Here is a 14,282-nt window from a genome sequence, read left to right as displayed (position 1 = left end):
TCCATTACTCAAATTGGGAGTGTGAGAGTGGGGCTTAGTTATATTTCTACAGAGAACTTGTTGATGGTTTTAGAAAACAAGTCAGTGTACTTTAAAGTCACAGCTCCTGTATCATTTAAACATGAGCCCCTATCCCTACCAGTGAATAATGAAAGGCCCTTCCCAGTAAATATCCATTCTCTCCATTGTTTCTTTTTACTCCAATGCTTCTTAAATGGCAAATGGCAGGCATCTTTTGGTTGGCTGCTTCATGCTCACAGTGTTTTAAAAGGCAAGGTAACAAGATAGGTTTTAGGCTTGGGTGCAGTAGAAATGCTTTTGTTTCACATCTAGATCTCAAGCATTTCATCTACCAGATGTAACCATTTGCATTTATGACCCCTGGTTTCAGGTGTCTTTTCTTCTCCTAGTTTCTTAAAGGGCAGAAAATGGCCTTATTTCAATCTAGAGCAGCACTATTCAGTGGTTTTCAACAGATACATATGTAAGTGCAGATCAAATATGTAATTTTAAATTTTCTAGTAGCCACATTTAAAAAAGTAAATACAGAGATTATATATTTATTTTGAAAACATTTAATTTAACCCAATATTTATAATATTATAACTAAAACACTAATGAACATAAAATTGAGATATTTTATAAATGTTTTTAATATTAAAATTTCAGATGCAGTATATATCCAACATAATCTGTAAGATCCAGCTGCAATGACTTACGTGAGAGGAACTTTTTCAAGTTACATATTTAATACCACTTTGTGGGTCCTTAAAGTATCAGTTTCTAAAATTTTATTTTGGTCATAAGAATTTTGAGAAATAGAGGCTGGGCATGGTGGCTCACACCTGTAATCCCAGCACTTAGAGAGGCCGAGGTGGGTGGATCATGAGGTCAGGAGTTTGAGACCAATCTGGCCAACATAATGAAACCCCGTCTCTACTAAAAATACAAAAAAAATTAGCTGGGCGTGGTGGTGTGCGCCTATAATCCCAGCTACTCAGGAGGCTGAGGCAGGGGAATTGTGTGAACCCAGGAGGCGGAGTTTGCAGTGAGCTGAGATCGTGCCACTGCACTCTAGCCTGGGCGACAGAATGAGGCTCCATCTCCAAAAAAAAAAAAAAAAAAAAAAAAAAGGTTTTTGAGAAATAGTACATAATTTACCCTGCCTTCCTTTAAAAACACACTATTCATAATTTAACCTTTTCTTAAGACTAATTGTTATCATTGGATATTTAAAATATAGAACACTTTTATATTTGAGAAAAATCTAAAATCTTTTCTTTTTCTCAAAATCACCTGGTTGATTTCAAATGTGTTTTATTTTAAAATAAAAGTCTTGGGGGAATTTAGGAAGTAAGCTATAACGTAATTTACCTGGACCATCTGAGATTTTGTGGTTTAGGGCAAGTTGACAGAGTACAATGTCTTTCATGCCAATTTTGTTTTACTAAGAACATATAAATTAAGTTATAGCTAATCAAACTTACATAACATATAGGCCACATGTATGTATACAGGCCACAGTTTGATTTGATTCCATTCCTTAAGCAGAAAGATAATTTAAAGTTTCTATTTTTGGAAATTCAGTGAAACTAAAAGTACAATTAGTTAACTATACTCATTTTTTCATATTCTGTCAATGATGTCCATAAAAAATTAACATTGTCAATAGGTTCTTGGAAACTGTGACTTTAAGCACAACAATGTATAATCAATATTTTTTCTCATAAACTTTAGAACAAGTGGCACTGAACCAAATGATGCTATTCTATGGATCCATTGTACACTGTTTTGCTTAAAGTTGCAGTTTCCATGAACCCACTGATAATAAGTAAGAATTTACTACGTAATATAACTTTTCTATGCTTTATATATTACTACAATAAAAAGGACATGGCAGAGGAAGTAAAAAATAAAGAAATCAGAGGTTTTAAGCTAATGCAATTTGATTTAAATTTAATTCTCAGTGTATATATTTCTTCTTGGAATGTTAAAAGCATGAGTGAAAGGCAAAGTTGAATAGGTATTCTAACGAAATAAATACTGGCTTAAAAATAATTAAAGATGACACTATATTTGCTTATGTGAAATTAGATTATTACCTTGCTAGTGTAATGACAAAAACCATATAAGTAAGACTAAATAAGGAACGCAGATTGAGACAATCATTCAAGCCAAAAGACAACAGAAAAGGCTGAACAGGAATTGGCAGTAAACAGTAAAGACTGGGCAAAGACAGGGATGGAACAAAGCAGAAGCTGTTGTCTTATAAAATTTTACGACCTCAAACTTACATTTGCTAAGCCTCTTACAAAGAAGTTGGGCAGAGAGGGGAGAAGATAAGGGGACAAAAGTAGTATGAGTCCAAAATGAATACTGGCCACACTGTAAAATAACAAAGTTCCTGTGATCCCAACTGAAGACCATCAAAGAGATTGTCAACCAGTGCAACATCAGGAAGCCCTACCATATTAGAGATTAAGGACTTGCCTGGATTATGAACAAAGGACACCAATGAGATAAATAGACTTAAAAAAATCTTCCCTTGGTCAGGTGTGGTGGTTCACACCTGTAATTCCAATACTTTGGGAGGCTGAGGCAGGTGGATTGCTGGAGCCCAGAGTTCAAGACCAACCTGGGCAATATGGCGAAACCCCATCTCTATTAAAAAAAATTTTTATTAAAAAAAACCTCCTTTAATTCCATGTTTGCACTTTTTTAAACGACTGACTACTCCAAAGATGAACTGATTTAAAACACTCTCAAACAACACAACTGTAAAAAAATCATTAACATAGCTCAAAATTACAATAGATTAAAAAAAGCCAAAACATTTTGACATCAAAAAGTGCTGAATCTCTTTTCCCTTCTTATTAATTATCCAAAAAACATCAACTGAAAATCTTCTGATGTCATTTATAAAGCATACGTGTTAATTATCTTCCCATAAAATAATCATACAATATTCATTCAATTCACACATAACTTACAGCGAAGACAAACAACATTCTTACTATTATCAGTACTTAATATTTTGGTCACAATCATAAAAACATGAAATTATAAGATTGCATTTTTTGTATACAAACCCATACATCCAAAAATTATTAAGATATCTGGGAGGAACTTAACACAAACATGGAAAAATACTCTCCTATATTTTTAAGAAAAAATTCACAAGCATAATAGGTCTCATTTTAAATATGAGGATATCACATCACCACTTAGTGGTATCAGAAGCTAATAAAACTTTAAGGTATAATTTGACAGCACTCTAATTCCGCAGCTTAGTATTGTTGCTTACCACATCAATCTAGTAAAAATACCACACGAATATTGTTAACTTATGTACCCTTGCATGCAACAATTAAGGACTCTTAGAGATGGATGTTGTACATACCTTGAAGGTGAGGCTGAAAGTAGTGGGAGGAACTGAAGTTAGGCTGGAGCTCTGTTGTATAGTCTCCCTCTTAGGGAGGGGAAGGGTGTTGGGCAGGGGCACCTGAAAAGGTAGGCAACACATATCACAATCTAACTATGTGTCTACTATGACAGCCCCATTAAAGACAATGCTAAGGTGTTCTAAGGGTAGTGTTTAATTTTCATCAGAGCTAACAGAAATATGTGATTATTTAAGAGTCACATTGTGTTTATAGTAGTTGGTAATTAAGGATATCTCAGATAAAACTTCTGAAGGGAAATTATTATCTGTCTTTTCATACGTAAATTGGCAGAGTCTGCACCAGATATAAGGTGTATACTCAGAAGGCAGTGCTTCTCATATTTTAATATGTACATAAATCACCTGAGGATGCTGATAAAATGCAGATTTTGATTCAATTGGTCTATGCTAAGGCCTGAAATGCTGGGTTTCAAACAAGTTGCCAGGTGATGCTGATGCTGCTGGTCTACAGGCTGCATAGCAAAGCTCTAAGGAATAAAACCTGCACCATATATAGGGCATCTACTGGCTCCAACCAAAAGTATTTAACATGACAGCAAAAATATAAAACATTAATCTCTTTCCTGCAATACGGTAAACTTTTTTATAACAAGATTCAAGAACAAAAGTAATCTTGGGAAGAAAGTATGGACTATTAGCACCACCTCATTATAATAAAACTGTTCTGCTATAGTAATAAAATTATGGCAAATATTGTTAGAAACTCTAAGATATTAGAAACTCACTGCCTTTATCTCTGGATCTTGGGACTTTATTATGTATTACGTTTTGGATGGTTCATTCAGTTGTTCAGTAAAAATAACTGGGATGCTTGAGAGTTTTAAGGTAATTACTTTGTGATACTATGGACTACCTAATGGAGATTCTTTCATACATGTTGAAAGCAGCTGTGCTATGATAATCCAAAATGCCACCTGCATTTAATCTTCAAGGCATTCAAGATACAAGATGACTATACTATTAATACTACTAACCAACATGTATCAGTTAAGACCATAAAAAAAGTGTATTAAGCCCCAATAAGAGAAATAAGCCATTTTCAAGTATAATTTAAAAAGACAAAAGTTCTATGTACAAAATGGAACCCCCAAACAGATAAGTGAAAGAAAAAAGGACATCTCAAGAGGTCCTAAATTTTTTCCCATGTAGGACATTTGTTTTTAACTCGACATTGAGTTCAGAATCACCAACACACTTGGCACAAGTAAGCAACACTGTGAAATCCTTTGAAACTGATGACCATTTATAATGCTCCCTGACCCAAACTGATCTTTCTATGTTTAAATATACACTGGCTACACTGCTAACAATTGCATGCAGACTATTCACCTATATATGAGACTAGGTCTCTTGCCTCCACTAGTTATCAGTATAGAAGTCGCTCAATTAATTAGCCTTATAGATCACACAGAAACCATCAAAATGCTCATCTGGATATTTTCAGTGAATTTTAAGGGTTCTGAGAATAATAATTTTTTCTTCCTTATTCATATTTTATAAATCATTTTCAGAGGGTAGTCTGGCAAAAAGCATCATATACTTTAAAAACCAATATCGTAGAAATATTCTATATATTTTTAAAAATGAGAAAAGACACAAAGTATAATTAAACTTTACTGAGATTTTACTGATTGAATATTTCATAATCTAGACAGTGACAGCACAGCACTTAAACTGCTTAAACTGAAAGGAAGTCTTTTCTTCCTTCCCAAGTCTTCCATTATTTTTCACAGGAGGTATAAGGAGTTAAAAAAAGAAAAAAAAATATATATATACATATATATTTAAACCACTCTCATTTTAAAAAGTGGGGGGTGGGTGGGGTGGGGAGGAAAGTTGAACAAATCACATTAATCAGCTCCTAGAGAGCTCTCAACACCAAGAAAAAAATGTGTGACTCACTCCTTTCTATTCCTTTTCTCAGCTACATATTTAGTACAGTCCTTCAGCTGAACTACAAAAATTGGATCAAGTGACCCCTAATGCAGCTCACCTTTCTAAAATTCCATATACTTGATGCTAGAGGGAAGAATAGAAAGCATAGAAAAAAAGAAAGAAGATAATAAAGATTTTTGTACTCAAAGTGATAGTTAAAGCTCTTTGTGACAGACCTTTAAATAGTTATCTGTAAAAGATTTTTTTTTAAAAAGGATGATCAACATTTTAGTCTGATACCCTTTGCTTATTATAGAAGGTTATATTTAAAACAGAGAGCACTAACCAAATTTCCATCACACCTGCTCTCCAAAATAAGGACCATGCAAATAACTTTTAAAATGTTCTTCTAAATAAATGACACTGTACAACTATGGCAAGCTACCTAATGTTTCTGGGCTAACAATTTTTCATCTGTCAGTAAGTGAACTAAGCAAAATGATGAACTGTACAGACTTTTAAACACAACTTTCAACTATATTAGTAACATGGTTGCTCTAGAAAACTAGGTCCTAAGTTACAACATGACTTAACATCACCTTGTATTAGAGCATCTCAGAGTGTTTGGTGTACTTATGTATACAACACATTATAGCTCAATCTACACAAAAGGAATGTTGTTAACACATTGGTATTTTTTCTTTTTTAAAGACATACTTGATTTTTTGGGAATTCTATAGTTGTCTTTTAATTCTAATTTTAGTCATCTCAAATAAGTTAAGTTTCACTTAATTATAAAAAGGTTTTATATAAGAAAACAAAATCACCAACCATTCATGTTGAATTTGTAAAATGTGAGAGCTAAAACAACTTCTTACCAATACCAGGTTAATAAGATTAGTATTTATATGAAACCAAGCCCGCACACCCCAAACCTTCATCTTAAATGGAAAGCAGATGGCTTTCAGAGGAAAAATAAAAAAACTCAGCTTTGATTACTTTTACTAATTATATTACAGCGCTCCTAAAAACAGATTTACTACCAACTCTTTCCCTGAGCTAAATATTGATCGCTACAGTAAATAAAACATGAAATAATGTACTAGATAGTAATAGCCAGGTTCCAATCCAAACTTGCCACATCTCAAACTGATTACTTACATTATTAACCAAAGTATCCTCCATCTTTGTGTTATTAGTAGCCACAGTGTTAGGCAGAGAAGAAGAGGGTGTAGTATAGTCTGTTACAGACTCCTGCGAAGTAGTAATAGAAAAAGAAAATACATTTTAAACTGAATTAATTGCTCACTTTTTTTTTTTTTTGAGTCTCGCTATCATGCGGGCTGGAGTGCAGTGGCATGATCTCAGCTCACTGCAACTTCTGCCTTCCAGGCTCAAGTGATTCTCGTGCCTCAGTCACTGAAGTAGCTGGGATTACAGGAATGAGCCACCATGCCTACTTAATTTTTGTATTTTTAGTAGAGATGGGGTTTTGCCATGTTGGCCAGGCTGGTCTCGAACTCCTGGTCTCAAGTGATCTGCCTGCCTCAGTCCACCAAAGTGCAGAGATTACTAGCATGAGCCACCACACCTGGCCAAATTGCTCACTTTCTAATGATAGCCTAATAGTTGTAAAGTTGTTCTGGAAGAAAGCAGGAGAAGACAGCAGACTTTAAGACTCAACTCATTCAATTAATTAACTAACAATGGAATAATATGACACAGACTCACCACCAAAATGACAGCATTTCAACTACTGCTGCATTCTTGTACATTTAGTACTAGGAGACTCTGTCAATAGTACCAAATATTTATTTCTGTGGGTTATTACCCATGTTCATTCTATAGCTCACTATCAATTACTAAGATCTTAGTTGTTGCAATTACTTAGGTTTTAGGGTATACGCCTTATTTCCTGTCACAAATCTCATTTTGAAATATGGCAGAGTAGGACCACATAAGCTATTATTTATATGATTTCAGTTGTATGGCAATTAAAAAGAGAATATTCAGATAATATAAAAAATTGCATGTAACTTTTTTCTCAGTGAGTTTATGTCCCAGAGTCAACATAAAATGGCAGATAGGTTTGCTATTCCCACAAGTGTCAGTTCCCATAGTTAATCAACATATCTTGTCTTAATGAGTATTTTTAGATACATGTTTCATTCAATGTGGCTCCTAAATGTGAGTTAACAGCCTCTAGTGCTCAACCAAAGAAACAGTTATCTGTTCCAACTATGAAAGAAAACTGACTATACTGGAGTTACTAAAAGTCTGCCTTACTTCCTGACTTTAGAATGTCACCAGTGGGCAAGATAAAGTTCCACAGTAATTCTATTTATATTAAAAGTGATATAGAGCCATCTTTCAAAGTATTCCGATTTTGTGTAGATGTTTTTCACTTTAAACTACTCAAATAGTCCAGAATTTAGAGTAAGTTTCCTCAAAAAGAAATATAATTTGCTATAAAGAATTTCTTTAGATTACATATGCATACTAAGAAATAAAATCTTCTTTGTAGAAATAACCTCTAGAGTTATATGCCTCAGCAGGAAAAAAAAAAAAAAGCAGACTGTTGCTGTTCTTCTCATTCATTTTAGACATGGTTTGCATCTACTGAACTGGAAATCCCTACATGTGGCTTACCTTTGCATTAGTACCATATTCTGCAGATGATACCGAGATCATTGTTCCTATTTCAGCAGACATTTCTGAGACTGCTTTAGTTTCCTTTGTCGTGACAGGATCTGTGCTTCTGACTGTAGCTGGGCTTGGTTTCTCTTGTCCTTCTGGCTCCACCTGTTGGGCATCTTTTACTTTTCTATTTTTTAATGAACGTTCCTTTCCAATGGGACCAGGTTTATGTTCTTTGTTTTCTACTGGACTCAAATCTGGAAGCTAAAGTCAAATGTTTATGATAAAACTATGTTTATGATAAATGAATATCTTTCATCATTGCATCATGATCAAAGATATTCATTAAAACTAAGTTCAATTTTAAAACTATTATTTGCTCTTCATGTTATTGGCCTTCATAAAATTTTATCTGGATTATAGAGTATATTTACCTTCTGGGCTTTGATAGGTCCTGCCCGTGGCTGCTTCTGCCGCTGTTCTTTAGGTTCAGGTATCTTGTCAGCAGATTTTTCCGAAAGCACAGGAACAACTTCATTTTCATTTCCATTTGAAGCTGGAGCACCAAACTGAATTGTATCAGCTCCAATTTCAAGTCCACTTTCTTGACCATTCTTCGTTCCCTAGTAAAAGAATATTTTAAAACTTGCTTGCAAAGCATAGTTCAGATGTGACTGATTTATGAAGTACTATATAGTTTAAGTACAATAGAAGGTTTAAGGCAATCTACATATTAACTGAGACTGACGTTAATTATATTTTAGGAGAATTTTCTCTTAACTGTTGTTTATCTGAACAACTGAAAAATGAAACTCGCATAAGACTGAAGTTTTTAAAGTCCTGGCTCTCCTGAGTGTGATCATGGGCAAAGCACAGCTTCAAGCTGTTTCCTCATTTAAAACAATCGTAAAAGTAACACACAAAGACACCACTACCAACAAACAGATGAATGAACTGGAAATAAAAGACAGTAGTTGAGTGTCACCTGCTTCTCAGAAGTCTGCTTTGAAAATGAAATTTAAGAAATATAATACAAACTTTGCGACTGGTAACGTAGAGCACACATCTAAGCAATCAATCCACCAATTAAACAGTTAATTTGGGCCGGGCATGGTGGCTCACACCTGCAATCCTAGCACTTTTCGAGGCCAAAAACAAACAAAACAAACAAACAAACCCACCCCAGCTAATTTGTTGAGCACCTTCTTTGTGCTAATCAGATGTGCTAATCAGTCTAACTGCACAATTTGCATTCTAGCAGGGAAAGCAAATAAAGAACTGAAAAGTCAGATAAGCAATATGCAAAAAGGGTTAAGAGACCAGCTACTAGACTGGTAGACACAGAAAGCCCCTGAGGAGGACACACTGACATTGAATGAGAAGACAAGATCAGTGGAAAGAGTTTAGGGAGACCACATACCTAGGGTAAACATCAAGAACAAAAAAAGGTCAGTGAGGCTGAAGCATAGCAGGTATGGGGAACAGTTGTAGAAGACAGACAAGCAGGAGGTTAGGTGACCTAGGGCTTTGCTACAATTAATCTTTTCATGAAAAGACAAAAAAAAAAAACCAAAAAAAACAAAACTAGTGTCAAAATTCAACTAAAGCTTCTTTTAATAATTGAATCACTACTCCATGTCAATTTTGGCATTCCCAAACCTAGCATGGTCAATTACTACATAAGGTTAATGTTATATCTACCAGGATATAATGTCAAGAGTATGAACAAGGCATGTAATTCAGATTTATTTTTAATATCTAAATAGTCACCTTCAAATACAGTCATGTGCCATATAATGATGATGTTTAGCTAACGATGGACCACATATACAAGGGTGGTTCCATAAGATTATAATATCATATTTTTACTGTACCTTTTTCTATGCTTAGAAATACAAATACTTACCATTGTGTTACAACTGCCTACAATATTCAGTATAGTAATAAGCTGTATAGGTTTGTAGCCTAGGAGCCATAGGCTATACCATCCAGGTTTGTGTAAGTAGACTCTGATGTTCACACAATGACCCATTTCTCAGGATATATCTCTGTTGTTAAGCAACGCATGAATGTGTTGGAAAATACTGACGTAAATTAGAATAAAAATTTCTTTGCTTTAGTCAATGTTGAAATTCTACAGTCAGTTAAGCTTAAGTGTACAGTTAGTATTAGAAAAGAAAATGATGAAGTAGATTGTGAAGGTTATTAACTGTATGTACAAAAATGTTAAGAACTTGTACATATTTAAATGAGTAGAAAAACAGAAAAATAACTGTCAAGTTAATGACTATTAAAGAATGTTATATCCTTTGAAATGAAAGTGTTTATGAAAAATACATAATACAAAGAATGATAAAAGTTTAGACAATATTATAATATCAAGTCTTTGTAAGGCTAGTTGGTGTAACTAACATTGATAACTTTAAGTAAAATAATCATTAAGAGCTCTATTTCACCAGAATAATCCAAGAAAAAGTCCATTAGGGAATTCTTTCCATCCTATGAAATATCAGCTTTGCTAATACAAAATTTTATCATGAGGAAAAACTCCAAAATAATGTATGACATTCACAAAAAATCAACTTCTATATAGAAAACATAAAGAACATAAAGACAATGAAGAAAAAAGTATGAGAGAAAAATGAGACACCACTAAAATATCTTGCTCCACCACTGACTGAAGGTAAGTGTAAACACCCATTTATCACTGTAAACTTGTAGAATGCCTGCAAGAAAAATCTTGCAGTTGGGAAACAATCTTCCACTCTGTCCTTCATACCAGCATGAAAAATCCTGAAATGCTCTCTATGACTAATCATAATGCTAATACCAACATGCAGAAGAAAAATTACTAAACTGAAACTCTTAAATATTGAATGCAGTGACTCTTGAGCTGTACAGAGTTCTCTGAAGAATCTGTAACATCAAAACAGATGATGAAGTCTATTCTAGACCTACTAAGTCAGAAAACTGGAGTGGAGACAGAAGTAGCAGGAAGACTTCTTTAACGAAAAAAAATTCTTTCAGCACCTATAGGCTATACAAAAATTAAAATAAAAAAATTAAAATCTCAACTATATTTTCTTCTACTGCCCTATTTTTTTTCTGTACTCCTTTATAGCAAAACGACATTCGTATACAGTTGGCTCTCCTTATTTGCAGGTTCCACATCTGTGGATTCAACCCAGTATGGATGGAAAATATTCAGAAAAAAATAATAAATGGTTGTGTCAGTACTATACAAGAACAGACTGTTCTTTCTTGTCATTATTCCCTAAATAATATAGAGTAACAACAATTTACATAGCATTTACATTGTATTAGGTATATAATTAATCTAGAGATGATTTAAAGTACACAGTGAGGTTGTGAATAGGTTATATGAAAATACTGCTTCATTTTATATGAGACTTGAGCATCCCTGGGTTTTGGTTTATTATGGTGGTGAAAATCAATCTCCACAGATATGGAGAGAAAATGGTACTCATCTTTCCTTTCATTTTCTCTTAAACTCACTCTTTCATCCAGGCTTTCATCCCTACTACTCTACCAATAATGTTCTTATCAAAGTCATCAGTGACCATCATATAACTCCAACTATCAATTGAACACTTATATTAATTGACCTGCCAGCAGCCATCTGACACACTTAATCTATTCCTTCTTTGAACTTATCTTTCACTTGCCTTTTAGGATACTTCTCTAATCACTTAGCTTCTCTAATTCCTACATTTCCTGGAGTCAGAACGCCCCAAGACTTAATTTTTTTTTTTTTTGAGACGGAGTCTCGCTCTGTCACCCAGGCTGGAGTGCAGTGGCCGGATTTCAGCTCACTGCAAGCTCCGCCTCCCGGGTTCACGCCATTCTCCTGCCTCAGCCTCCGGAGTAGCTGGGACTACAGGCGCCCGCCACCTCGCCCGGCTAGTTTTTTGTATTTTTCAGTAGAGACGGGGTTTCACTGGGTTAGCCAGGATGGTCTCGATCTCCTGACCTTGTGATCCGCCCGTCTCAGCCTCCCAAAGTGCTGGGATTACAGGCTTGAGCCACCGCGCCCGGCCAAGACTTAATTTTTGACTCTCTTTCCTAACTACTCTCATTCTCCCTTGGTAACCTTATACAATTCTATCACTTTAAACATCATCTATATGCTAACAATTTCAAATTCGTTATCTTCAAACTAGATGAACTCTTCTGAACTACAGACTCATATCCAACTACCTGACATTTCCACTAAGAGGTATAATAAGCATCTTAAATCTAACATGTCAAAAACTGAACTTCTTATCTTCACCCCGAACCGGATCCATTTAGAACGTTCCAATCTCAGTTACTGAAAATTCTAGTATTTCCTACTGTTCAACCCCAAAATTTTGGTGCTAACTTTGACTCCTCTGTCCCTTTTCATACCCCATTTAACATTTTAGTAAATCTTGTCAGCTTAATCTTCAAAATACTCAGAAACTAACTATTTCTCATGACCTTTCATGCCACTTCCCAGGTTTTAAGCTATCATCATTTGATTATTGTAATATCCTAACTTCTACTCTTGCCACCTATGGATTATTTTTCACAGACCACCCAGAATAATTTTAGAAGTCAGATCCTGTCACTCCTTGCTCAACATCCTCCAATGTCTTCCTACCTCTTCCATAGGCCCTGTAGGATCCACCTGCTACTCAGGTGTGACCTCCAACTTCATCTATTCTCTTTCCATCTCTTATTTCACTCCAGCCACATGGACTTCCCTGAACTTCCTCAAACAAACCAAGCGTGCTGCTGTCTCATGGCATTCGTATTTGCTACAATCTGAACCTGGTATCTCCTTTCCTCAGACATTCGAATAGCATGCTCTCTTATCTCCTTCAAGTCTTTAACTCAAGCATTATCTAAGTAGGCTTTTGTGGTCACCCTAAACTGTCTTTGTGAACCATAGAAAATTCCTTATGTACCTTCCCTGCTTTGTTTTTCTCCACAGTGCTGATCACCATTAAACACACAATATGTTTTTTTTATTAGTGCTTTCTCTTCACAGGACAATGGAAGTTCCATGAGGGTAGGGCTTTCTGACTGTTTTTAGTACCAGTTTTGTAAGCCCACAGGTTAGAACACTACCTAGAATAGTGTGAGTGCTTAATAAATTTTCGTTCAATGAATGAATGAAGAATCACTGACCCCTAACAGTCATTTACCAGTATCACATTTGAGAAATTATGTTAGAATAACAATCTGCTATAAACAGTTTCTAAATACTTATATTACTTAAGTCCTCAAGATAGAAATATGGGAGAAAAGTCCAGAAAACAATAACTGCACTTTTATTTTCTGTATCATTAAAATCTTTGAGACTAAATTGAAAACAAGTGTTTAATGTCTAAAAGTGACACATCTTATAAATGTAAAGATGTAGCAGCCAAAGTATTCAAACCTCAACCCAGACCTAGTAAGTCATGAACTATGGGCATGGGGCTCAGCAATCTTAAGTTTTAATTGCCCTCCAGGTTAATTCTGAGGCATGTTATAAGTTTTGTTTTGCTTTCCAGATGGGGTCTTGCTCTATCACCTAGGCTGGAGTACAGTGGCACAGTTATGACTTTACTGTAGCCTTGACCTCCCAGGCTCAAGTGATAGTCCAACCTCACCTCCAGAGTAGCTTAGACTACAAAAGCACATGCCACCACAACCGGCGATTTTTTGTTTTGTATGTAGAGACAGAGTTTTCCTACATTGCCCAGGCAGGTCTCACTATGTTGCCCAGGCTGGTCTCAAACTCCTGGACTCAAGCAATCCTCCCACCATGCTAGGATTACAGGTATAAGCCACCACACCCGGCCACACTGAAGTGCTAGGGAAAACCCAGCACGCTGACCCCACCAATGCTGTTAAAAGCCTATTCCTACCTCTGATGAAGCAGCTGATCCAAACGATGTTAAGGGCTTATTCCATGCACTGACTGAAGGTGGCTGTGGTGGACTAATGGGACCTACTGGAAAGAAGAAGCCATAGGAAACACGATTAAGATTTAGAGTCTAATAATCTCTAACTCATTTAACCCTTTCCTTAATCTCCTATTGTTTGGCTATTACTAGCCAGCCAATAAAACAATCACTTTTCAAATCACACTTACAAAGATTATGTATCAACATACAGGCATACCTCAGAAACATTGTGGGTTCAGTTCCACACCACTACAATAAAGCAAGTACTGCAATAAAGCAAGTCACACTAATTTTCTGGTTTCCTAGTGCATATCAAAAGTTCTGTTTCCATTATACTACAGTCTAATATGTAATAGCATCATGTCTTTAAA

The 14,282-nt window shown here is 35.3% G+C and overlaps 1 protein-coding gene across 12 annotated transcripts in view; it reads right to left on the bottom strand.

The window, feature by feature from the left end:
* Positions 1–14,282, bottom strand: part of LOC105484407 (proline rich coiled-coil 2C) — a 106,477-nt gene that overhangs the window by 19,079 nt on the left and 73,116 nt on the right. For 10 of the 12 annotated variants that reach the window (XM_011745950.3, XM_011745956.2, XM_071075628.1 and 7 more), the window contains exons 20-24: positions 13,873–13,958; positions 8,410–8,598; positions 7,988–8,239; positions 6,500–6,592; positions 3,401–3,502 (exon numbers count right to left, since the gene is read on the bottom strand). In XM_011745950.3, coding sequence (XP_011744252.1) covers positions 3,401–3,502; positions 6,500–6,592; positions 7,988–8,239; positions 8,410–8,598; positions 13,873–13,958 — 722 coding nt within the window. The remainder of the gene's footprint in view (positions 1–3,400; positions 3,503–6,499; positions 6,593–7,987; positions 8,240–8,409; positions 8,599–13,872; positions 13,959–14,282) is intronic. The other 2 variants (XM_011745947.2, XM_011745953.2) reach the window with 2 other exon arrangements.

Source organism: Macaca nemestrina, chromosome 1 (assembly GCF_043159975.1).
Source record: "Macaca nemestrina isolate mMacNem1 chromosome 1, mMacNem.hap1, whole genome shotgun sequence".
Lineage (NCBI taxonomy): Eukaryota > Metazoa > Chordata > Mammalia > Primates > Cercopithecidae > Macaca > Macaca nemestrina.
Note: the sequence above shows the minus strand (reverse complement) of the source record. Positions and strands in the feature narration are given on the sequence as shown.